General features: G+C 44.0%; 1 protein-coding gene across 3 annotated transcripts in view; it reads right to left on the reverse strand.

The window, feature by feature from the left end:
• The window catches only part of pdm3 (POU-domain protein pdm3), a 149206-nt gene that overhangs the window by 111902 nt on the left and 11345 nt on the right, over nucleotides 1-25959 (reverse strand). For all 3 annotated transcript variants that reach the window (XM_075682742.1, XM_075682741.1, XM_075682743.1), the window contains exons 2-3: nucleotides 22564-22656; nucleotides 9537-9649 (exon numbers count right to left, since the gene is read on the reverse strand). In XM_075682742.1, the coding sequence (XP_075538857.1) occupies nucleotides 9537-9649; nucleotides 22564-22651 (201 nt within the window). In that variant the 5' untranslated portion in view covers nucleotides 22652-22656. The remainder of the gene's footprint in view (nucleotides 1-9536; nucleotides 9650-22563; nucleotides 22657-25959) is intronic.

The following is a 25959-nucleotide window of genomic DNA, read 5'->3' on the forward strand; positions in this document are numbered from 1 at the left end:
TGAAAACGTGTCAAGTGCACTGAAAGTTTCTGGAATACGCAAAGACCCAAAACCAACTCTTCAAGCTATCTGTGGATAAGCTTCGCTTTGATACTAATACCTACGTTTTTGATAATTCTAACAATGCAGTTGTGTTGTCTACGAGATAGCATGAGGCTAACAAGCGCACGCGTAAGCAGCCATTTAAAATCGCCATCCTTATCTGTGTCTTTTACTAAAATTCGAAGTCTACTACCGAAGAGGGCCGAGTTGTGCTCTTATTTAGGTGATAGTGATGCTGATATATTAATACTCACAGAGACTTGGTTCTATCCTGACATAACTAATGAAGAACTCATCCCAGATAAGGTCAACTATAACATATATCGGTGTGACCGCGTTGGTAAAAAAGGAGCTGGCGTGTTATTAGCAGTGAAAAAGACAATCTTATCACTTTCCCTTGATACTAACCCTACTATAGAAATAACTTGGGCTGCATGCGTTACATCTTACGCAAAAATACTTTTAGGATCATGTTATCACCCACCAGATGCGGATTCTTCTTTTTCTAGGGAACTACGTGATAACATAGAGCGAGCTACACAGCTCCATTCAGCTGACGTAATATACCTTTTTGGCAATTTAAGTTATCCACTCATTGATTGACCTATGTGTCTATCACATGTCATGCCTCATCTGTTTTTCTCAATTTAACTCTTGACTACAACTTAACACAAGTTGTTAACCAATTTACTCACGATACTAACCTATTGGACCTGGTTTTAAAGGACTGCAACAGAGACTACTGGTCCGATTTCTTACATAGAAGGATTTAGTGACCACAAACTCCTTAATTTCCAAATTATTCTACCTTTCACTTTTACAGGTTCAGCGACTAAAACTATTCAAGATTATAACCGTGGTAATTATGATAGATTCAACACCAAACAAAAAGCTTTTTATAACAAATCTTTTCTGCCGTTGTTTGCCTCATGGACCGTGAATGTGAATTGGGTTTTTTTTTAAGCAAAAAATATTTGAATTAGTTGACGAGCATGTGCCGCTAATCTCTATATCTAACAATAAAACTAACACTTGGTTTACTAAACAACTTAGAACATTACTAAATAAAAAGAAACGTTTCTACACTACTGCAAAATCTAAGAATGCTGCCTTCTACTGGGATAAGTACAAGGATTGCTTACAAGTTTACTGCAAAGCATTAGGCGCAACCAAGAAGTAATATTATTCGCAGGACTTGCCCTCACTTATTAGAAATAATTCTAAAGAATTCTGGCAAATAATTTCTCCCTATAATAGGTCTAACAATTGCATCACAATACATGATTCAAAACAATCTCCGCTTTCTGATGAAGATTCTGCAGTTGCTTTCAATGCATATTTCGCATCTGTTTTTACACAAGGAGATTGTTCCAATGTGCCATTTGTTCCTGAACAGCCCTTCCCTTTCATGGGTCCAATCACCATCAGTGCCGAAGGTATCGCAAACCTCATCACGAATCTTAAGGTTCCTACTTCATCTGGCATTGATCACATCAAATGTAAAATACTGAAGAATACTATTGATATTTCCAGTTGTTTTCTGTGTCTATTTAAATCAGGTGACAAGCACTCACCCTGGAATTATCGACCTATTTCACTAACATGCATATGCTGCAAATTACTCGAACATATTATAGCTTCTCATATCTATGGTCACCTTGAATCAAATAACTTTTTTTTTTCTCTAATAAGCATGGCTTGAGAAAAGGCTACTCAAGTGACACTCAGTTATCTGAATTCACAATTAACATTCACTTTAACATGAGCTCTAACGATCAAACCGATTGCCTCTTTCTTTATCTTGCGAAGGGGTTTGATACTGTACCTCATTGCCATTTCATTTCCAAATTGTCTGCCCTTTGTATTGATTCATTAACACTCTCTTGGCTACGTAACTGCTTTTCTTCACGTCAACAATTTACAGTGGTCAACAACATTTTGTCTAACCTTCGCGACGTCACATCCGGTGTCCGCCAAGGCAGTGTGCTAGGTGCATTATTCTTTTTATTATACATCAACGACTTGCCCGCTAACCTTTCATCCTCAGTTAGGTTGTTCGCTGACGACTGCATGTTTCGATGATCATCTTACTCTCCAAAATGATCTTGAACTAACCTATAGATGGTGCGTAACTTGGCAGATGCCACCTAATCCCTCCAAATGCAAGTTAATGTTAATCTCATTTAGTCGAAAGCGCACTAACTTGGTGTTCCACTATTCGATTAATAATACCGCAATTTCGGCTGCTCCATCCTACAAATATCTCGGCGTTTATCTTTCATCGGACTTATACTGGACAACACATGTAGCAACTGTCTCATCCAATGCTTCTCAATATCTAGGCTACCTGCATAGAAACTTGCATAACGTGCCTTCTAATGTACAAAAACTAGCATATCTTACTTATGTTCGCCCACAACTAGAATACGCTTCATCCACGTGGCCATCATATCTAGATTATCTCATCCGTATATTGGAAGCCATTCAGAATAGGGCCGCCAGATTCATCTCTGGCAACAACAATCATTCGAGCATTAGCCAAATAAAACAAGACCTTGCATTTCAGTCATTAGACGATCGCCGCGTCATTGCTCTTTTAGGTCTGTTTTACAGGTACATTTATAGCAATTACTTTCACTGTTTGCCACTTCATACTCCTGAGCGCACATCTCATCACATTCACAACGCACTTCGTTTCATGCGCATTCATGGTCAAATGCAGGCATTTAACTCGTCACCACTACCAAAAGCTATTGCACATTAAAACAGTCTCCCGGATCACACTGGATCCATCTTCAATCGTCAGACATTCTGTGATAACCTGAATTCGTTGCTTATTAATATTGCATAACGATATTGCCCTTTGCTATTTTTTCTCATGTAATTACTGTTGCCCCCCCTTAAATGCCCTTCAACGGGCCTGTGGGGTAATGTGAATAAATAAATAAAAAATAGTGGGTTTGACTGTAACAGCATGTTCACGTAATACGCTTCCCAGGATATAGGTTTCTTTCTTGCGGTCCCCTGGAAAACATATTAGAGGGGTTCTACAGAATATTGGTAATTGAAAGGGCAAACTGAACAGGACAATACTTAAAGAAACACAAAAGACACTTCATACAAATAAAGAAGGACACCTTCACTATACAATTACTAATTCATCATCAGCATTGAAGTGACAATTTAGGCAACCATATCCAAGCATTCAGGCAGATCTCTCAGTAGTACTTTGGCGATTTAGATAAAACAGCTAAGATGGTGTTAAACAACTCGAAGCAAGATGCGGACTATGAGAGACATCGTAATGGAGCACTCCAGTTTAATATTGGCTGCTTGGCTTTCTTCTAGATCCACACAAGGCTTGGTGCATTGGCATTCTGCTCCCAAGCCAACATGGCTGACACAGGAGGAGGTAGAAGCTGTCGCCTGATGCTTAGCAAATACTAAACGCCATAGCCACTGCAATGAGTTCCTCAGCATCCTGGCTCTTCTTGCATGCTGCCTGCCCAATTACACTAAGTACCAGCAACTCCCCCTTACAATGCTAGCGACTGCCGACCTATGGCCTCCCAGAAAAAGAGTTCAATGCACTAACTCACGCTGTCATGTTCCCCTGCATTTGTGGCTCCTGGCCAATGCTTACATGCTGCACTGCATAATATTGTTCACTATGAAAGTGCGAGAAAGTGTGAATAGGAGAACAGAGAAGCAACACTGCACTGTGCGATGATGCTTACTCTATACTGCAACATTTTCGTTTCTGTTTTGGTTGTCTTTTATTTCAAAGTAAGAAAACAAAGATAACAAGAAACCCAAGGGTGGTTGCTTGGGGTAGTTAGTGATTCATTAGAAAAACGACATACACTGCGCTGGCATTCAACAATATCTTATTGTGTTGCCATGTCATGTGTATATATACAAGAGGGGGCATGCACAGAAAATGAAAGGCAGTCACAAGGGGTGTTCTAACAGCAAGTCATCGTATTAAGAACATGTGCACTTAAAAAAAAAGAAAGAAAGAAATAAAAAACGAACGTTACTATTTCGATCTGTTGAGATACATGACTTCACTAGGGGTCAGCATGATAGAGGGGGCACTAACGCAGACACTACCCAGTTTTCTGATGAGATCAGCTTCTATAATTTCCCAGGTGAGCTGTGAGCTGTGTCTCACTAAAACTTCCGTATCTTCAAAGAGGGACATGCAGCCACAGCCCCGGCAATGGATGCCCAAGTGGCCTTGAACAGTGTTATGGACGTTGTTACAGTGCTCTCTTAAACGATCGTTTAAGCACCTGCCTGTCTGTCCAACATGTTTACTGCCACAAAACAGGGAAATCCGGTAAACCACATTCGTTGCGCATGTCATAAACCAGTTTCTGCGCCCGACAGAGAAACAACTCTGACGTGATTTAGGCACATTTACATGTTTACAGAGGCTTACCAGCTTTTCCTGGGCTGAGAAAACGACTGTGATTTCTGCATGCTGCCCAATCTTTTTTAACATCTTGCACATACAGTAGCACTGCAAACCTGCGTCTATCAACCGGCTGGTTCCTTCACTGAGTGGGCGCATCATGTTTTGTATGCCTCAGAAGCTGTTCCACTATGGCTGAAATTAAGGCCAAAGGGTAGCCAGCCCAAGAAAGGCGATCAACCTGTGCAGCAAGACTGTGTTGCATCTCGTGTGAGCAAGATTTATTGAGGCTGTTAACGAGGCATAACTTTATAATACCTCGTTTAACGAGCTTTGAGTGTGCTTACGATAACCTCTGCGGGTTATCATAACTGAAGCAGCGACTTCGCAGAAAGCTGTTGACTTGTTTTTGCAAGATAAACTAAACCTTCTAATCATTGACGATCCTTTTTTGTTATAGATTCTGGTGAAGTTATTAGGTTTTTAAGAGAGAATGAAAAGGGAGTCAAAATGTTCTTGATTAATGTTAAAAATCTGTACTATTCACTTCCATGACAAGTTGCTACTGTTTGTTGAAGAATGCATTGATGACTTTGGATCAGTTGGCTTTCTTGAATTGCTGACATTCTATTTGAAATCAATTTTCACTTCGTGGAATGAACGAAATTACATTTAAAGCAATGGTGTTTGTATAGCAATGTGTTCAATGGGGCTGGTTGGTTCATGTTTATAATAACAACAGGAACAGCGCAACACAGGATGAGCGAGTAAAGAGCACAGGACAGAGCGCTGTTTGTATAGGACCATGCCGGGCACCGGCACTAAGTGATATTATCTAGCTCATCATGACTGCAATATTCATGGTCACCTAGACGTGTCTCCTGTTGTCAAACTGTGCAGGTTTGTGGACGACTACCTGGTATTTACTGACTGCACTGATCACGCCTTCGAGCCTGCTGCTTTGGGAGTTTTAGAGATCTTTAAGAAAGAGCTGCAGCCTCTAGAACTTAGGCCCGGGATACAAGGAGCGGAAAACCGAATACGCCTGGCGGAGAACGCTTGCCCCTCGGCGTCCAAAAATTTGATTCCCACCGGCTACCCGGTCCGATCGGAAAAACGCTGCTTGGCAAAAATCACCGTTGGAAGTGGCGGGAGCGCATCACGCGCTCACCAGGCGTTGCGACGATCGATCTCCCTCCCGCTTCCGGCAGCTGGTTGGTTTTTGTGTATTTTTGGTTTTCCATCAGAGCATCCATCGCGCGGCCGTGCTGAAGCAATGAAATGCGGGAGTTTGGGCTAGTTTGGCCGCGCACTTTTGGGCTCCCTGCCTGTGAAAGGGACACCGTTGATCATTGCAGCGGGATATTGAGTGTTTAAGAGTACATATTCATGTAAATTTATTTTTCCTCTTCAAATTTTGCTCACGAGACAGATAATAATCATAAGTGTGGTGCAGTTTTCTTACCAACCCGATCGAAGGTTCCATGGTGCAAAATAGTGTGTGCGTTGTACAGCTTTACTTATTATTGTCTTTTTTGTGTGAGTGGTGCCACCCATATGGGTTCGGGTATAGGGGACGAAACGGTTTCTCGTTCATGGTGCCCGAAGCTGTTCGTTTTATTCTTTTTCGCTGTCAGCAAGCATGCTTGCAAAGTTTGGTTTTGTGCTTCTTCAGTCACAAATTACCCCTGCTCTACAACAACCATAAGTCCCTTCTGCTCGAGTGCCTTGAGGGAAAAGAGCGACCATCGACTATAGTTAGAAGCCGACCATGCCTGGTCGTCTCGCTGTTTGCATCTGTGTGAGCCCAGGTGGCGCACGGAAAGCTTAGGGCATCGATAACGAGAGCCGCTGACAGGCCCATTTCACCCCCCTCCCCCCCCAAATACTGATAATTCTATACTCTCCTGCTGCAGTACTAAGCGCTTGTTGTTGGAGGAGGCTTTAAAACAGGAACAGAAACTGAAGTAACCATGAATAACCACAATGTGTTTTTACACAAGGTAAACTAAAGTCACTGTTCGAGAACCACAAAACTTTCTGCAACACGTGCGCTCCACGGTGCCACCGCTCAACGTAGCCAGACGGCGCAAAGCCAGCCCGCTTAAATGCTTACAGCTCAACGAAATGTGTGGAAATCATTTGTAAGCGCCTCTATGAAACCTTTTTCCAAGTTGTTTAGTCATTAACAACAAATATTACAATAAAAAGCATGTTTACCGTTTTTTTTTCTTATCCAAAAACACATTCCTAGAGTCTGACAACACTGACAAATAGGCGGCAAGCACGGTGGCTTCCGCCTGTTTTTTTTTTATGAATGTAAGCGATGCCAGAGAATCATCGGCATGGTCCCGCCACGTATATCTGTGCCAGGCGAAGTTCACCGTGAATGTATGCTCCATGTATCCCGGGCTTTACACATGAGGTCCCCATTGATAATTCCTTGCACTTTCTAGATCTCAGGCTGTGCCTTCCGAACAAACAAGTGTTCTGGTGCTTCGAACTGAGAAGTAAGAAGCCACTTTTTCCCTTTAACTCTGCACACTCAAACCTCGCTAAATGAGGTATTATAAAGTTATGCCTCGTTAACAGCCTCAATAAATCTTGTTCACACGAGATGCAACATAGTCTTGCTGCACAGGTTGATCACCTTTCTTGGGCTAGCTACCCTTTGGCCTTACTAATTTCAGCCATAGACCTGCCGTGGTTGCTCAGTGGCTATGGTGTTGGGCTGCTGAGCACGAGGTCGCGGGATCGAATCCCGGCCACGGCGGCCGCATTTCGATGGGGGCGAAATGCGAAAACACCTGTGTGCTTAGATTTAGGTGCACGTTAAAGAACCCCAGGTGGTCAAAATTTCCGGAGTCCTCCACTACGGCGTGCCTCATAATCAGAAAGTGGTTTTGGCACGTAAAACCCCAAATATTATTATTTATTATTAATTTCAGCCATTGTGGAACAGCTTCTGAGGCATACAAAACATGATGCGCCCACTCAGTGAAGGAACCAGCCGGTTGATAGACACAGGTTTGCAGTGCTACTGTATGTGCAAGATGTTAAAAAAGATTGGGCAGCATGCAGAAATCACAGTCGTTTTCTCAGCCCAGGAAAAGCTGGTAAGCCTCTGTAAACATGTAAATGTGCCTAAATCACGTCAGAGTTGTTTCTCTGTCGGGCACAGAAACTGGTTTATGACATGCGCAACGAATGTGGTTTACCGGATTCCCCTGTTTTGTGGCAGTAAACATGTTGGACAGACAGGCAGGTGCTTAAACGATTGTTTAAGAGAGCACTATAACAATGTCCATAACACTGTTCAAGGCCACTTGAGCATCCATTGCCGGGACTGTGGCTGCATGTCCCTCTTTGAAGATACAGAAGTTTTAGTGAGACACAGCTCACAGCTCACGTGGAAAATTATAGAAGTTGACCTCATCAGAACACTGGGTAGTGTCTGCGTTAGTGTCCCCTCTATCGTGCTGAGCCCTAGTGAAATCATGTATCTCAACAGAGAGAAATAGTAAAGTTTGTTTTTTTCAAGTGACCATGATCTGAGTACAGTGACTTGCTGTTAGGACACCGCTTGTGACTGCCTTGCATTTTCTGTGCATGCCCCCTCTTGTATGTACACACGCAACGTGACAATGCAATAAAATATTGTTCGATGCCAGCGCAGTGTATGTCGTCTCTCGCAGTCGTTGTCCTTGGCGCTGTACGTCATTCTTAACAAGAAAACAGAAGCAAAAATACTGCAGCATGGGGCAGGCATCATCACACAGTGCGGGGAAACTGGATGTGCACACCTGTCAGTGGTGATGACTGGCCGACAGCGCGCACCGCGCCTTTAGTCATGTTTCGGCCCCGTTTTTCGCTGTTCGTGTTTCATTTGACACTAACAGCACCTTACATATTAGAACATAGAGCATGAAGTATCAGACAACGACTTGTTAGAAAGACGACACAGGCGGTCTTTTACAACTGATTTCCATTACAGAAAGTAAGAACATAGAGGCTTAGCAAATCTGACTTTTTTAACCTATACTTTCCAATATGAATGTGATCTAACTTGCAGTTTTTCTCCAATGTGTGCCTCAACCTCATCTATATTTCGAAACATATCTGTTCTCAGCTCTAAAATTGCAACAGGACATTTAAGCAAGAGAAAGTTAAGATTTCATGTCATGTGTAGTTGCACCACAAAAGCCTGTTGGCACAACACCTGTAGAAAGGAGGCTCGACTATCGCACGTACCCCAACTATCTTTTCCCTCCCAACAGCTATCCCGTCGCTGTCATCATCCTATGCGAACTTGTTTTACCGCTATCTTGTGACGACAAGATTTGATGATGCTGGCTCTAACAGTAGGCCACTGATAATGGTGAGAATGTGATTTTGGTTTCACATCTGACTGTAACACGCAGACAATTTTCTGTCGAATTATCTCAGAAGAAGCACATGCAATAGCCTGGCAAATACTAATTAATAATCATTGCTTGTGAACTGCCATTTTTCACTTCGAAATCTGCCAAAAGCATGCCGAAGATCAGCATTTTCGCAAGAGATAATGTATCTTTGTTGCATTCACTGACCCGAAGCACCACCAAGACAGATGCTGCAGCCATTAGGGTCACCGCTAAGGTCGCCATTGGGGTTAGTCACATGCGTTCTGACTAGGCAAGTTTGGATTATCCGGTGAGGACTAATTTCAGAATCGAATCAGCAGGGTGTGGCTGTGCCAGTTCGTTCTGTGTTGTTACAACCAGCGTGTAATAAGAGACAACACACAAAAAGAAGATGAGGACAGCTGCCGTCATCATCATGTTTTTGTGTTTGTCTCCCATTACACACCGAACATAATAATGAATTATTGAAATAACGAAAGTGTTGGCCCACAGAAATGTATGGGTGCTAGCTGAGACCTTCAGAGTTTTAATTAAGTACCCAAGTCTGGGCCAGCTCTCGCATAGGTAGACGGCTCGAATTTCAAGTCTCTGACACCAGAAAAAGTGGCAAACTCATGCTGCTGTATGATAACTATAGGCAGAGAGTGAAGAAACAGTGAGGCATAACTACTGACCACAGATGCATTTGGTGGTGCGATGCCGGCAACACTGAAGATTGATGGTTGCCCTCCTGCTGTGCCCACGAGTGTGGCTCCCATGGTGGTCTTGATAAACTGCAATCCATTCGCTGCAGGATGCAATGAGGAAAGGCGCACAAAGAAAAAGTAACTATTCAATGTTCCACATACACAGCCATGCAACAGCTCCATGCTTATGATGCTCCATTGCAGTGCTTGCACATAAATCGCAAGTTAACTGGGACAAATAAAGAAAAAGGAACAGAAAGTGCAGCACATGCCCGTCTAGTATTGATAACTTAATGAGAAAGTCACTAAATTTAACAAGTTTTCATCGTTTTAACGACAACTACCCCCCCCCCCCTGTTTTTTTTGAAGCCTTAGCAACTTTATTAATGACATGAAAACTAACCAGCAATTGTCTTGTAAAAATTCTCAAGGAACTTTGGCTAAATTCAATGCCTTGTCCACATTTGACCTAGGTTTATACATACACATACTTTTCTTGCTACTTCTAAAAACATACCAAAAAGCTTATAAGTGAGCCAACTGTACACATCAAAGGTGCTTTTCTAGGCAAAGCATAAACTTTGAGATCTGATACTGTACGTTAGGAAATCAAGGGTTTTTTGCTTTTTGATGTTCCAACCATTGATTTGAAATCAGAGAAGGCAGTTAAAACGTGTAGCTTAAAAAATGATACAGAAGGCACCTAGGAAGAATAAAAACATAAAAAGGCAAATTCCAAACAAGTTATCACCATCATCATTACTTACCGACTTTTCACTAAAAATGTGTTTTGGGGCACGACATGGCAATACTGTGCCAAAAAGAAAAAAAAAGAAGAAAGCTACAACCGCTGGGCCCATCGCATTTACTCTATCCTATCTTTCTGAATTTTTATTTGCCGTGTTTGCTCAGAATACATCTACTTGCTCGCTATGATAAAAAACTTGGACCCTGTTCACAGGCTCTGAGCTTCTTTCTAAATCTTTCATTAAACCTGAGATGATGAATGCATCTGTTTTGGTGCCCCCCATATGCCCTTCTGTTCTCTCCTCTTGTCTGTCCCTTTCCCTTTTTGCTTGGCTCCATTCAAAATCAAAAGAAGCATCACGCTATCTAAGACCATGTGGAGGCTAGAACATAAATTGTATTCACAGTGATAGGTTTCTTGACATGGCAGCTGTTAGGATACACTACTGCTTTCTGCAGCATATACTACACCTTCCCATTTTGTAAAGGGTGCAGACACGCAAGAGATACTCTGTTTTCCTGACTCTTGTGTGCACACATGAGTTGCAGGAGAAATATCTAGGGGCTGCGTCTAAGTACTATGAAAGACACATTTTACTCTAGTTGTCCCTAGCCGAGCTGCACTATGCGACTGCGCTCTCTATCCTCTTGTATTTCGTGGTGTAGCATTCACAGCACTGTGCTCGTGATCGGGAAGTTCATAGGTGAAATCACAAGCCTTGCGGACTTCTCTTTTCTTCTTATAATCTGTAATATATTATATTGTTTCCCTCTTTTACTTCTCCAGTAGTTTTTTCCCTACGCTACACCACCATGCTTGACATGCAGGCCATGGCATGGCCAGGGCTGGCACACTGATACTATATGTATCTTGAGTTCCGTTCTTCAATCTTGTGAACACAAATTATGTATGTGATGTCATAAGATGTCCCAATTCCTGCCACAGCCTATATAAAGGCTAGAACATTGTATTGTATTGTATTGGGTTTTATTGCGCATAAGCAACTCAGGCTATTATGCGCCAAACACATGGTATAATTTATTTCAAAAATTGGGTATCCTCAGCAAAAGTCCTTGTCCGGACAAGGACTCAGCCTTCTTCTCAGGACTGAGAAAATGGGTGAGGTGCATCATAAGATGCGTGAAAAAACTGGGTAAGAATTTTTAGAATTAGTAGTTCTGTGATACATTATATTTTGTTTAGGATCGCTGCGTCTTTCAAAAAACTAAAAACGGATGAAGTTCCTACAAGTGGGTTATCTCCTAAAAGTAGACTTGGCTGGAAGGGAATGCGTTCATTGTAATATTTTTTCCTTAGCCGTTCGAGTTGTGTGCACGAGAATAAAATGTGATTTACAGTGAATTCATCTCCACATTTCTCACATAAGGGTTTGTCTTGTTTTGTCAGTAGAAAGGTGTAGTAGAAAGGCGTTAGGTGTGTGTGTCCGATGCGCAGGCGGCATAAAATTACTTCTATAAAACGTTCCTGATGCCTGCATGATCTCAATTCTCCCAGAATAGGTTTTACTAAATGTAGTTTGTTATTTTCTTTGCTATTCCATGTACACTGCCATTTTTCTTTAAGCTTATTTTTTACTAACTTCATGCAATCTGCATAGGGTATATTTACAGTACTGACATCCTTATGGCAGGCTTGAGCAGCGCAAGCGTCAGCTCTCTCGTTGCCTCTAATTCCATGATGGCTTGGTATACAACAGAGCTTAATTTCGTGTCCTTGTGTTTGAGCAGTTATTATGTTATGGATTATATTTCCTATTAAAGGTTCCCTTACGTTTCTGGCTTTCAGTGCTGTGATTGCACTCAGCGAGTCCGTGTAGATAATGCTGTTTTGAATGCTCATCTCAACTATTTTTGATACAGCCGCCGAAATGGCATAACATTCGGCTGAGAATATTGACGCGCACTGAGGCAACCTGACTACCTTTTCCCATGTTCCCATTTATCTTGCACTACAGCACTTCCGACGCAAAGTGATGTTTTAGAACCGTCAGTATAAAATGCTATGTATTCTTTGTACTTTTCGTCTAACGCCGAAAATTCTTGTATTATATGTTCATGTGGAGTTTGCTTTTTATGAAATTGTGTCAGTGTGTAGCCACCTACACTGAGAAAGGTGTGCCAAAGTGGCAGTGGTTCCGGTCTCTGGGCAACATCAGGCAGTGTGTCTAGAATACCTAATTCCTTCAAATCGGAGAATAAGGGGTAACGTCGCATTCGGTTTGTTGTTAAAAAGGAGCTTAGACGGGCACTTCGTACCGTAACTATGGAGTAGCAGAGATGTTTTGGTAGTGAATGGGTTTTTAGGACATATACACATGTGAGCCTGGCTCTTCTATCTGCGAGGGCTGGTTCGTTACATTCGACATATAGACTGTTTATGGGTGATGTCCTGTATGCCCCACTTGCAAGGCGCAGACCTGAGTTATGTACTGGATCTAATTGCTTCAGGTAGGACGGTCGAGCTGAGTTGTATACTATGCACCCATAATCGAGGCAAGAGCGAACTATACTGCGGTAGATGTGTAAAAGGCAGGTCCTATCAGCCCCCCAGCGTTTATGTGAAAGCGCCTTTAATATGTTTAATGATTGAGAGGTTTTCTTCTTCAGGTTCTTTATGTGTGGCAAGAAGGTCAGTTTTCTGTCAAAAGTTGTGCCCAGAAATTTGTGTTCACTTTTTACCGGCAATTCCGCTTTGTTCAGGTGTAATCTAGTATCTGTCTGTAGGCCACGTTTGAGTGAGAAAAGGATGGCCACTATTTTCTGTGGGGAGAACAGGAAACCATTTCGGTCAGCCCACGTTGAAAGTCTATTTATTGTTAACTGCACTTGTCTTTCGCATGTTGGTATGTTCGAGGACGTGCAAACTATCTGAAGATCATCGACATAGACTTGAATACATAATTGACCTTGGAATTATTTCACTGATTGAATTCATTTTAACAACAAAGAGGGTCATGCTTAAAACACTCCCTCGGGGCACTCCATCTTCTTGAATGAAAATTCTCGACAGGGTTGAACCGAGGCGTATATGGAATGAACGGTTTGACAGGAAGTCTTTCAGGCAGTTCAGCATCCTGCCATGGGTGCCAAGTTCGGCCAAATCATGAAGAATTCCATACCTCCAGGTTGTGTCATAAGCTTTCTCTAAATCGAAAAAAAAAAACAGCAAGACATTGTTGTTTGTGTATAAAGGCTTCACGGACAGTATTTTCAAGACGAACCAGGTGGTCTGTTGTGGAGCATGCTTTTTTGAAACCGCACTGATGGACATCGAGAAGTTTACGGGCTTCTAGCACGAAGGTTAATCTCATATTCACGATACTTTCAAAGGATTTTGCAAGGCAGCTGGTGAGTGCTATGGGCCTGTAACTGCTGGGAGAGGTTGGTGGTTTTTCAGGCTTTAAAAATGGTATGATGATGGCCTTCTTCCAGGCTTCGGGTAGTTTACCCGATACCCAAACCTTATTAAAGAAACTTAAGAGTGCCTCTACAGCAGGTTCAGAGAGGTGGGACAGCATTTGATAGTGTATTCCGTCAGGGCCGGGTGCAGTCTGTTTACCAGCGGACAAGACTGTGTTGATTTTCTGAACTGTGAATAATTTATTGTATGGTTCATTTGTAGGGAGTCTTTGTTTCTTGGCTGTGTTTTTGTACGTAAGAAATGATTCTGTGTAGTTGGTAACTGCTGAAAAATATTCACCTAAAATGTCTGCCTGTTCTTCGATGTTTGTCTGCATACCAGGGGCTGTTAGAAGGGGAAGTGTGAAAGGGGAGTATTTACCATCTAGCTTTCGTACCTTCTCCCACATTTCTTTTGATGTGGTTGAGCTATTTATGGAAGTCACATAATTTTGCCATGAAGTCTTTTCGGTTCTACGGCTGATATATCGGGCTTGTGCTCTTGCCTTTTTAAAGTTTATGAGATTTTTCTGCGTGGGGTACCTTTGAAAGTTTCCCCATGCTTTGTTCTGTTTCTTTTTTGCTAATCTACATTCTTTTGTATACCAGGTTTTGTGGTTTTCTTTCACCACTCCAGAAGATTGAGGTATGGCCAGGAGCGCGGCAGAAATAATGCAGTTTGTGACAATTTCAAGTTCATCTATACCTAAATTATGTGAATCTATTTTTTCTAAGCTGGCATTTTCTTGAAACAGTGCCCAGTCGGCCAAATGGAGCTTCCAACGTTGTGGTTTCGTAGGAATGATTTGCGGAGATAATGTTAGGTTGGTAAGAACAGGTAAATGATCGCTACCATACAGGTTGTCCAAGACATCCCATTTAAAAGCATTAAAAACAGAAGGCGATGTAAGAGACAAATCTATGCAGCTCCATTTTCCGGAGCTTGGAGAGCAGTATATGTGTTTGCCCCTGTTGAGCAGGCATATATTATTGCAGAGAATAAAATCTTCTAAAATACGGCCTCTAGTGTCCGTTTGTTCGCTTCCCCACAAATTGGAGTGAGCATTAAAATTGCCGACTAACTAACGACTGCAACTAACGGCTCTGGTAATTGTTTTAAAAGGTCTTCTAAGTCATGGAGTGTTACTGTCACGTGTGGTTGGATATATACGGAGCATACTGTAATTGTTTTAAAGTGTACTACAGATACTGCAACGGCTTCAAATGCAGTCTGAAGCTTGACTTCACGAGTAGCCACACTACTTTGTACAACTATGGCAGTACCTCCAGAGAGCCTATTTGCTTGCTCTCGGTCGTGATATAAAGGCTAAAACAGTATGTTCAACGGTATGTTCAAATAAATAAATAAATTGTAGTGACAAATACGGGCACCAGCAGAAGACGAAGTGGAAGACGGTGGTGGTTGTTGGTGCTCATGCTCGTTCCGCTCGGCTGTTGTCTGTTTCTGTGCATTCATATAAAACACCGAGCGCATCTAACCCTAAGCGCGTACTATCAATTGGTGGAGTGTGCTCATTCCATTTTTCATCCTGGAACTCCATACCTGGACTCTGCCTCCAGCCTTGGCAATGCCTGCCGATGTGCCACAGCAAGATGCTACTGCATCACCGGTGGTTGCCTGCTCCGGAGCACTAAGACAACGAGGCCCTGTCATTTTCAACGGCACCTACGAGCACGATGTTGAAGACCGACTCACTTTGTATGAGTGGTAAGCACCCACAATAAGTGGGATGACGGCGACAAACTCAGCAACGTCCACTTTTATCTGGCGGGTGTGGCTCAGCTGTGGTTCTACAACCATGAAGCTGATATTGCCAAATGTATTTTGCTAGAACAGCAGCTTGGGCTTGTTGGTTTTTCATCCCGGTGTTAACAGTGCAAAACAGAGACGGGATTCGAGACGAGAAGTCTACACCACAAGCGCTGACTTTGTTAAAAGTCAGCGCTTGTGGTGTCGTCTTCTCGTCTTGTGTCCAGTGTACGTTTTGCCCTGTTAACACCAGGACTGCCAACTGGTCACCCTTTAAGACTAGCTTCGCGGAAGTCTTCGGCCCACCCGCTGTTTGCAAGCTCCACGGAGAACAGTGCTTACGCGGGCGCCCAGTAATCCCGCGAGAACTACATGTCCTACATTGAGGTTATTGTCAACATCTGCTATCGCATCAACCCTACTATGTCCGAAGCTTCAGACACATCACGAAGGGGATCGCAGATGACGCCCTGATAGTAGGCGTTTAGGGTTAGATGCGCTCGGCGTTTTATATGAATGCACAGAAACAGGCAACAGCCGAGCGGAACGAGCACCAACAACAACCATTGTCTCCTTCTTCGTTATCTGCTGGCGCCCGTATTTGTCACTACAAAATAAACAAATAAAAAAAATACAGATTAGTGTTAAATCAGCCATAAAATTGATTATAAAGTGAAATGAAATTCAAAGGTGGGGAGTGTGGGGAGTTTGGCTAACGTGATCAACTCCCACAGACAATAAAGTTGTTTTCTTCCACTTTCATTTCCCATCTGAAGAATATGACATTTATTGAAAATTTAGCCGTCGTCTGTGTTTAATTCTACAACTCAATAAATAAAATATCAATAAAGGTAAACTTATGCAATACTTTTGTTAGCGTCTTTGTCTGTTGGCTTCACATGGCTGTTACTAAATATTGAGACCTTAGTTTTCTCTCAGTGTTTGTGCAAGGTGATGCTATTTAGACTTAATGCTAAAACATGTGAAGCCTTTCAGGTATTCCGAGTTCACAGTTAAGAACAGGCAGCACAACATTATACAGGCAGAACTGCTCCCTGCAGTTTGCCACTGTTTGAGCAAGTGAGGAACATTCACCACTCACTTATCATTTGGCTTGCAGTTACTGGTATGCAACAGTGGCAAAGAGTCTCACTTTCCTTGCCCACTGTCTGTTGGCACGCAGACTGACAGCTCCCACATGGAAAAACTTGTGATTGCAGAAAGCCATAGACTTCTTGCCTTGCAGCACACTAGGCTCCGTTCCTATACGACACCATGCTATTGCCTAATCATGTTTTGTTTGCTTCGCAATGAACAGCAATTATACTATTTATACATATTGTCACGTATGAGTTTGTGCCTCTGTGGACAAAAAGACGTTGGGAGGTGAAGAGGAGGTTGAAGTGTCTCGAGGATTGGTAGATGGTATTACCCTGGCTACTGAGCTACAACCTTGTAACTATATGTATTGTAAATACATATATTTTCTCCCTGTAACATTTTGGTGGAGGTGCAGGGTACTCTTGCCACAAGCCGACCTTGGATCTTCGCAGCAGGCGTCACATCGGTTCTGCTGTTATGGCGACTGACGCTTCCTCCGCCGCTGCCTCCACTGCTTAGACATCAGCAGAAGTAGTGCTAACTCAGTTACGCCACTCGGGAATCTTCATCAGCACTGGTAAGGTTAACGTCAAAGAGTCACTGACGTCATATGAGCGCGTTGGTAGGCGCAACAAGTATGCCACACTTTTGCTGGCTAATGTGATCTTTTACTTATGAGGAACTGCGAAGGTATGGTTCAAGACACATGAAGCTGACATTAGAAGCTGGGACTCTTGCAAGGAAAAGATACGGAACTTTTCAGAAGACCTCTGGGATGTCAAAGGGAGGCCAAGCAAGAGCTAGCGTCTCGTGCCCAGACATCAACGAAATTGTACGTCACATATATTGAAGACGTTCTGGCACTCTGCCGTAAAGCGGAAACGGACATGCTGGAGGCTGATAAGGTTGGACACATCTTGAAATACATCAACCTCGTGCTTTGCAGAAACTGCTCAACGATTGAGTCCATCATTAAGGAACGCCGGAATTTTGAGTAAGTGAAGAGCAAATGCATTGTACAATGCTTTGACTGGCTTCCGAATACGGCTTCCACTTCCTCCTGCAACGACCCTCCAGTGTCACATAACGATCCTCTGGCATCACATCTGCCTACAATGCTAAGCTTGACAAAGGTCATCCGTCGCGAACTTGAGGCTTTGGCTCCAAGTTCTCACTGCCCCCATACGCATAGCATGACCATTTCGTTCATTCAAGCTGTTGTCCGCCAAGAAATTACAAACATGGACATCCAGTCTGCTGTCCGCCCACATCTTACCCCTACCACTCCTGTCATTGCCTCTGCTGCACCTCGACAGTCGTTTCCGAATTGATATTGGAACCTGAGTGGCGAAGACCGGATGACAGGCAAATTTGCTTTGCTTGCTCTAGAGTCGGTCACATCTCCCGCCACTGCCGTAGTAGCCACTGGTACTCCTCGCCTTGACTATATGCTAATTGCCGCTTCGGCCGAGACCTTTGGCCTCTGTCACCCCTTTCTGAACCATACCATGCCGGCCTTCCCTCTTGGGGAAGCACCTCTAGCCACTCGCCGTCGCCGGCAACGCCGTCAGTCCCATTCGCCTACACCGCGACGTCCCTCGTCCCCATCCTACGCGGGCCGCTTCTCGGGAAACGAAGCAATGCAGCCCCCGGAGGTGAGGCTGCATTGAGGACTCGGACTGCAAAACCTCTGCTGACCCCTGCTGCTCGACCGAACCTTGTTGAAATCTTTCTTGATGATGTACCCGTTCAAGCCCTCATCAATACTGGCGCTCAGGTGTCGGTTATGCGATCAGATCTTTGTAGTCGTCTCTGTAAAGTCCTGACACCTGCCCAGCCTCCTGCCGTCCGAGTAGCTAACGGCAGTACAACAGCCGTGATAGGAATGTGCGCCGCCCGTGTTACCATTACCCATCGTCCAGTGTTAGTCCTGTTCACTGTACTGACCGAGTGTCCACACGAAGATATTCTTGGAATCGACTTTCTGACTGCCCATTCAGCACTTATTGACTGTGCAACTGGCACCCTTTGCCTTGAACTGCCCCATTACTTTGCCAACTTGACCGACGACCACAAGTCCCAACTTCGTTTTACCGAACTTGTTCACTGCAACCTGATGCTGCAACTTATGTCCTCATGTCGCGTTCTCCCCAATTTCGCGATGGTCCTTACATGGTGTCCCCACTTCCTGTCCTCCTGGCACGTCAAATAGCACTACTAAGCTCACTCGTAACTCTTGTCAACAATCGAGTGCGGCTTCCTCTTTTGAACTTTGGTTTCTGTCTGCAAGTACTTCCTGAAGGCGTATCTCTTGCTGTGCTGTCCCCTTTGGAAGACTGTGGAGTAGCTGCTCTTACGCCCGAACCACGGTTCGACACTGCTGCAGCCTCTGCCCCTCCTACTTCACACAATGACAAGTTTACGCCAATGATAGCTAATGATCTACGACCTGCTTCCACCGACGTCCTTCGCCGCATTGTGATGTCCTATGAAGACATTTTTGATTTTGGCAATCGCCTGCTATATCAAATCCTTGTTGTCACCCATGCAATCCACACTGGTGACGCTCCTCCTATACACCGGCGGCCCTGCCCTGTGTCTGCAGCGGAATGACAGCTGATCCAAACGGAGGTGGACAAAATGCTCTCCAAAGATATTATCGAGCCTTCCTGCAGTCCATGGGCATCACCTGTCATTTTGTTTAAATAGAAGGACAATACCTGGAGATTTTGTATCGATTACCATCACCACAAAAGATTACCAAAAAGGACATGGATCCGCTTCCGCGGATTGATGATGCGCTGGACTGCTTACACGGGATCAGTTATTTTTCGTATATTGATTTGCGATTTGCGCGAAAAGACCGCCTTCGTCACCCCAGATGGTCTCTACCAATTTAAAGTGATGCCTTTCAGACTGTGTAATGCCCCTGCTATGTTCAAGTGCATGATTGACTATCTTCTGCACGGATTCAAATGGACCACATGCCTCTGCTACCTTGATGACGTCATTGTTTTTTCACCGACATTTGAGAGCCACCTCCACCGACTCTCAGCTATCCTTGCTGTTTTTCAACGTGCTGGCCTACAACTCAATTCTGCAGAATGCCATTTCAGCCACTACCAAATACGAATACTTGGTCACTTGGTTGACGCTGCTGGCGTCCAACCTGATCCTGATAAAGTTTGTGCCATTGGCAAGTTTCCACTTCCTCGTTCTTCCAACAATGTCCAAAGTTTCCTAGGGCTGTGTTCCCATTTTCGGTGATTTATCCAGAACTTTGCCGAAATCGCTCGTCCTCTCACAAACCTCCTCAAAAAGGACGCCACTTTTCATCGGGGACCCGACCAGGCTGCAGCATTTTCAACACTTATCAGTCACCTTATCAATCCATCTATATTGGGTCATTTTGATCTGCATGCCTACACAGAAGTTCGCACTGATGCAAGTGGCCATGGCATTGGCGCTATCTTATCCCAACGACAGCGGGACATCAATCGCGTGATCCCGTGTGCTAGCCATCTTCTTTCAGAACCAGAGCGCAACTACTCCATAACAGAACATGAATGCTTGGCCCTTGTTTGGTCCATTGCTAAGTTCCGCCCTTACCTGTTCGGTTGACATTTCACTGTCATGACAGATCATGCCTTATGTTGACTATCCTCACTTAGAGACCCAACAGGCCGTCTTGGCCGCTAGGCTTTATGCCTGAAAGAGTACAGCTTTTCGTTGTCCTACAAATCTGGGTGGCCACATAAGGATGCCGACTGCCTCTCCCGCTATTCTGTTGACCCTCCCGATGGCACCGAAACCGATACCTGTGTTTTGTCGATCTCCGACGAGCAGCGTCGTGACCCATATTCGCAAAACAGGACGTTTCCCTCCATATGTTTGTTCTCCAGGATGGGACCTTATACAGATGAAATATGAATCCACATGGTGCCGAACTGCTTCTCGTCGTTCCTCAGCATCTGCGCTCGACGATTCTCTCGCAGCTACACGATGTGCTCACCGCTGGTCATTTGGGTGTCTCCTGTACGTATGACCGTGAGCGCAGGCGATTTTTCTGGCCTGGGCTATATCACTCTGCTCGAAGCTACGTCGCTGCCTGCGAACTTTGCCAACGCCGCAAGAAGCCTCCATTGTCTCCCATTGGGCACCTTCAGCCTATAGATATCCCAGTGAGTTATTTTTCCACGTCGGCCTGGACTTCCTTGGCCCATTTACAACTTCATCCACGGGCAACAACTGGGTGGCCATTGCGCCGGACTATACCACGCATTATGCCATAACGCGTTATGCCATATTGCGATAGCGAGTACTATATGGGCACTATATGGGCACTCCAGGCGAATCTTTGCCAGTGTTGCCGTGACATTCCATATATAGTTCAAATGCATTAAGATTGCGCCCCATGTGCCCCTTGCAGGTATGCGTGCACCTCTTCTTCTAGTGTGGCCTTGGCTGCGTTTGGCTGTCCGCATGACTGAGCGGACTCAGTCATGGAGGTAGTAATCTGTGGCGGGATGGCGAGCTGAGATGGCTAGTCGCTTCACGTGCACTGTATTTCTGCACGCATAGTGTTGGTGGTCATGTATTCTCAAGTGGAAAACAGATGTTAAAGTGATAGGGGGTTCAAATCGTTCGTTCCTCCAAGCCGGTGTCCTTCATCACGGCACTTTTGTTACAGTAAGTGTTCACGGTCGTTGAGAGACATCTGTTCATACTTCCCTGTGCGTGTGTGACACTGTGCTTTTAATCAGTAAGCAAATGTTTACAGCAATTCGTATGACTGATTAAACTAGGAAGCTTATTTCATACAGTTCTCGAATACTTTGCTATCACTATCAATGCTTCATCTTTTGTGCAAGACAGCGACCTTTTTCTATTTGAATAACATTGAAAAATTTAGAAGCGTCTCAAAAAATCGAATGATCCTTGTTAACTTCAAGTAATAAATCTACTTCTTCAATATTATTCAATAGATAATTCGAAAGAACCAGATATTTGCATAACCCTAGTAAAGAACATTTTTTGCAAGTGAAGTGTGCATGGGAAAGCCGTAGGAAGTAAAAGCTAAAGCCAAGTGAACTGCTAAGCTTGCGCTGACATTTGAACACAGGGCTTCTGTGACAAAGTGATGTTTTTGTCGCTCATCATTTAGACAGTACAATGTGCCCTCACAGCTGGTTTAATTAAGGAAATTTTCAAGACAAAGCAGGATTGTTTAATTAGAAGGGAACATTTTCAGAAGTTAATCAAGCACTGAAAAAAACTCATATTTTTGCATCTGACATTGCCAACTGCATCTGAGCTAAGCCTTCTTACATATCAAACCAGAGATGGTGGTTAAGGAAAGTTGGTATTCCATGACATTTCCTTGACCTCAGCACAACTCAGGATCAGTGAAGGAATGAAAAGGAAAATCAAGAAGAAGCATTAGCACCCCTTGTCTCTCTCTTGCTTATTTTCATTTATTTTATTTTTTTCCTTCATTCTTCCAAGTCCACTAATGTCAAGGAAGCATACTGAAATACCAGTCCTCGGGTAATGCTCTGTGTGACACTGGTCAGTCAGAGCAGGATTCCACCATTTACAACACAAAGAATTATTAGTAAAGCAAGTCACTGACTGATGTCACCAATACACATTGACATCTGAACTCTGTACAAAGCAAGCAATCTGTTTAAACCCCTTGTTTGTCGAGATTCGTACAGGTCAAACATATTCCAAGGAATCCGTTTAAGATCTCGCTCTTACAGTTTCCTCATCTGTGCAGACTGTGAATGTTTGTTTTTGACATCAGTTAGTGACCTGTTCTACTAAATGTGTTTTCACTTGGCCAGCTGGTTCTCCGCCAAACCTTTGGCTACAACACATCAAGATTTGAAGACCGCTGATCAGTCTCCAGTGGCATGGCCACACTGGACGACCAAAAGCGAGGAGCCACATACAGGCTACTGGAAATGGGCTTACCCGGCTGAGACTGGAGAGCATCGTTATGCCTCTTGGCCGCCTCTTGGTGGCTCGCCAGTGCCACCAGCTGGCGAGGCGCTGACTGCATGCCCACTGCACATACAGGTCAGAATCATCAGGAGTGCACATGGCAGTCACAACTGACAGGTTGGCCGAGCGTTCCTGCTGAAGGGCCTTCACAACACGTCAGTAGTGTGCCAGGATAAAAATTACATGGAAAAAACACTAAATGTAGAAGACGAATTCGTTAATGCTGCTAGATGACATCACTAGTACTCCTGGCAAATCCCACTTTGCAGTATGCTGGCTCCAGATGCTGGCAGAAAAATGGGAACAGTGCTGCCCTCTGTCCATCATCAAAGCTGTCGTGAAAACTAAGTACTTTTACAATCCACACCACATCTATCAAGCACACCCTTGTGAACCTTCTTAGCCCTTTGAGGGTCACTGTTGAACATGTACAGCAACGGAAACAATCGAAGACGTATGAATATGGTAACTGTACATTGATAAAATATGTTGTTTTTAAAACAAAATGCCCCTCGTAATTGCCTGGAAGGTGCTGCAACATCCTGCGAGTTCCCAAAAAATTAAGTTTTGCTGCTGTTGGCTTCCACCACGACCGATTTTTCTCTGCATATGGTGATTGTCACAGTGATAGCTACTAGTATTCACGCTTTGCCTTGTTTACACAGCCACATACACAAGCCCTGCATGCGTGTGCTTTGGATTCAATATTGTTGATCTGCCCTTCTAGTGATTTAGCATTCTCTGGGTACTTCACGCATTTCCCCTTTCCGGTGGTTATGTATGTATGTATGTATGTATGTATGTACGTGTATACGTACAAGTACATATGTACATACATGTACATATGTAGTATGTACATATCTAACCATTTTCCCACCTTCCCGGGTCACTAGGTAGTCCGTGGTCGAACGGATAGCACATCGGGCTGCTGTGCTAAGGTAACAGGGCTCAAAACCAACCATTGGACCGACTTGGGTCACTGAGTATGTGCCAGTGTATACATATGGGCTGCTCTTCAATGAACCTCCTTCACACCGACCTGGGTCACTGTAAATGCAGGACTCGGTAGGCAGCGCTGCTCAAAGAAGCTCTTTGATGCCAACATGGAGTGCGTACTGGGTATGAGCCACTATGTGTGTGCTGGTCTCCAGTGAACCTCTATGATGCCAACTCGGGTCACTGGATGTGTGCCAGTATGTGTGTGCCGCTCTTCAATCAACATTTTTGACGTCAACTTGGGCAAATGAGTATTTGCCACTGGAAATGTGCCTCTCTACAATGATGAAAAAAATTCCAATGCTCTGATTCCACTCCAATGCTGAGTAAAATTGAACCCAGGTCCCAAGGGTTCCTCAAGAATAGCAACCCGACACATTAGCAGGCTGTGCAACAAATGCAGTGGGTATGTTCCGCTCGTTATCAAACTTCTCGCCAACTTGGGTCGCTGATCGTGTGCCACCAAGTGCGCGGCAAGCGAGGAACAATTCTCAGCATTCAAAGGCACCGGCGTGCCATGATTCTCATCTCAGAGGCAATGTGCACACTTTTCGGCGGTGGCACCAGATGGCACAGCACGTCCAGAAAGAAGCACGAGAGGAGCCCAGTTTCTGTATGACACTTTCTCAGCATTCACATGCAGCGCCACACCATGCATTTCAGAGGCCACGTGAAATGTGGCCGAGTGATCTTAGGGAAGCGCGAGGGAGAAGTCCTGCTGCAGTAGACCCCTCATACATAACTTGTCTTGATGGTGCAAATACGTTGTGTCACTATATTGGTTCAATGCTAACAGAGTTACTGTCGACAGTGATCGTGAGATGGGCTCTGATACATTTATTTTCATTATAGTAGTCACAAAATCTGATTTCTGACCTTTGAAAGTGTTACCAGAAGATGCACCCGCAAGTAATTCTTTCAGAGTTGTGCAATTACTTGTTTACAGGTAAAACACAGGGAAGGTGCTAGATGGAAATTCAAGACGATGAGCAAAACGAGAACAAGGTGAAAGCAGGAGCCAACGTTTCGACAAGTGCACTTGTCTTCTTCAAGGCTTGAGGCCTTTCACCTTGTTCTCGTTTTGCTCATCGTCTTGTTTGCAGGTAGGCACTCGCAAACAGACAGTACTGAACCCATGCATTTCTTTCCTATAGACGCACAAAAACTGATTGCATCTTGTCAAGCAGCCCAACAATGGGCCTTTCCAGAAATGCACATGCACCGTCAGAGGCTGCCGCTGCTGGTAGCTAGACAGAAGGTGTCGTGGCACAAGGGGAGCACCAGGCCACACGCGTCTCACACACTGCAGGGAAGGCAAACCGGCAGCCACAACGGCCAGTGCTTCGACTTCCCATACCGCATTCCAGCCACCGCAGATGGTGCACGCATATTTATGGATAGGCTTCTGTTGTAATACAAGTAACTGCTTCTATTAAGTACTACAAAATGTAAATGATAATATGTTTCACTATAGTCAAGACTATAGTCCCTCAATAAAGGAGCCGATTATTCATTCCATTTGAGGTTCAGCTTAAATATTTTGCACGAAAGCCATGAACATCTCCACAAAACAATAATTCTGTCACCTGATGGCACAGTCGGAGCATGCCCCATTGCCCATGTAAAGTAAAGTACACTCTTAAACATATACTCAAGCTAACACAATTTGAATGTGCCAACTCCATACAAAAAAAAAAAGAAACTTCACGTGACACATTAGAAACTTACAATGGTAAAATATAATTTTGCAGATCAATGCACACGTTGGAATCTATGTGAAGCAAGTTTTCATCAACTGGTTAATAAAGTGCTATAAATTTCTCCATTTCACCTTTGGCATAACGGAAATTGGCATGCGCATGTGCTCTCACACACCCATGCTACGCAATGTGACAAATCTTATATTAGCTTGCACCTCTTCCTTTCTTTTCATTTATTTTAAATGTACCGGCCACTTCTAGGCCAATCGCTTGTTGCAGGTAGGTGTCATAACAGAAATTATATTCATCATTAACGGATAGAAGAGATAGTTGGCAATGGCATAATATGTGCCCCCCACTTCTTGGCCGATCCCACATTGTGGGTATGTGCTATTCTATAAAAGTTATCATCATCATCAACACGTGGCCATGCATTATGACAGACCCCTTGTTCTCGGTGTGTGCCATAGAATGGAAAACATAACTACTGTCAACACGCAGTGATCATATCAAAGAGTTGGTGGCTGAAATTCAGAAACGATAGAACGTTGTTATTAGTAACTGTGACCAGCATATGCAGAACAGCAACATTCCGGTTCAAAAGCATGTCGACGATGGGGCGAAGCACATATTCACCGTCAGGATCCTGTGGCTGAGCGGTCAAAGAGAC

Source organism: Dermacentor variabilis, chromosome 2, assembly GCF_050947875.1.
Source record: "Dermacentor variabilis isolate Ectoservices chromosome 2, ASM5094787v1, whole genome shotgun sequence".
Lineage (NCBI taxonomy): Eukaryota > Metazoa > Arthropoda > Arachnida > Ixodida > Ixodidae > Dermacentor > Dermacentor variabilis.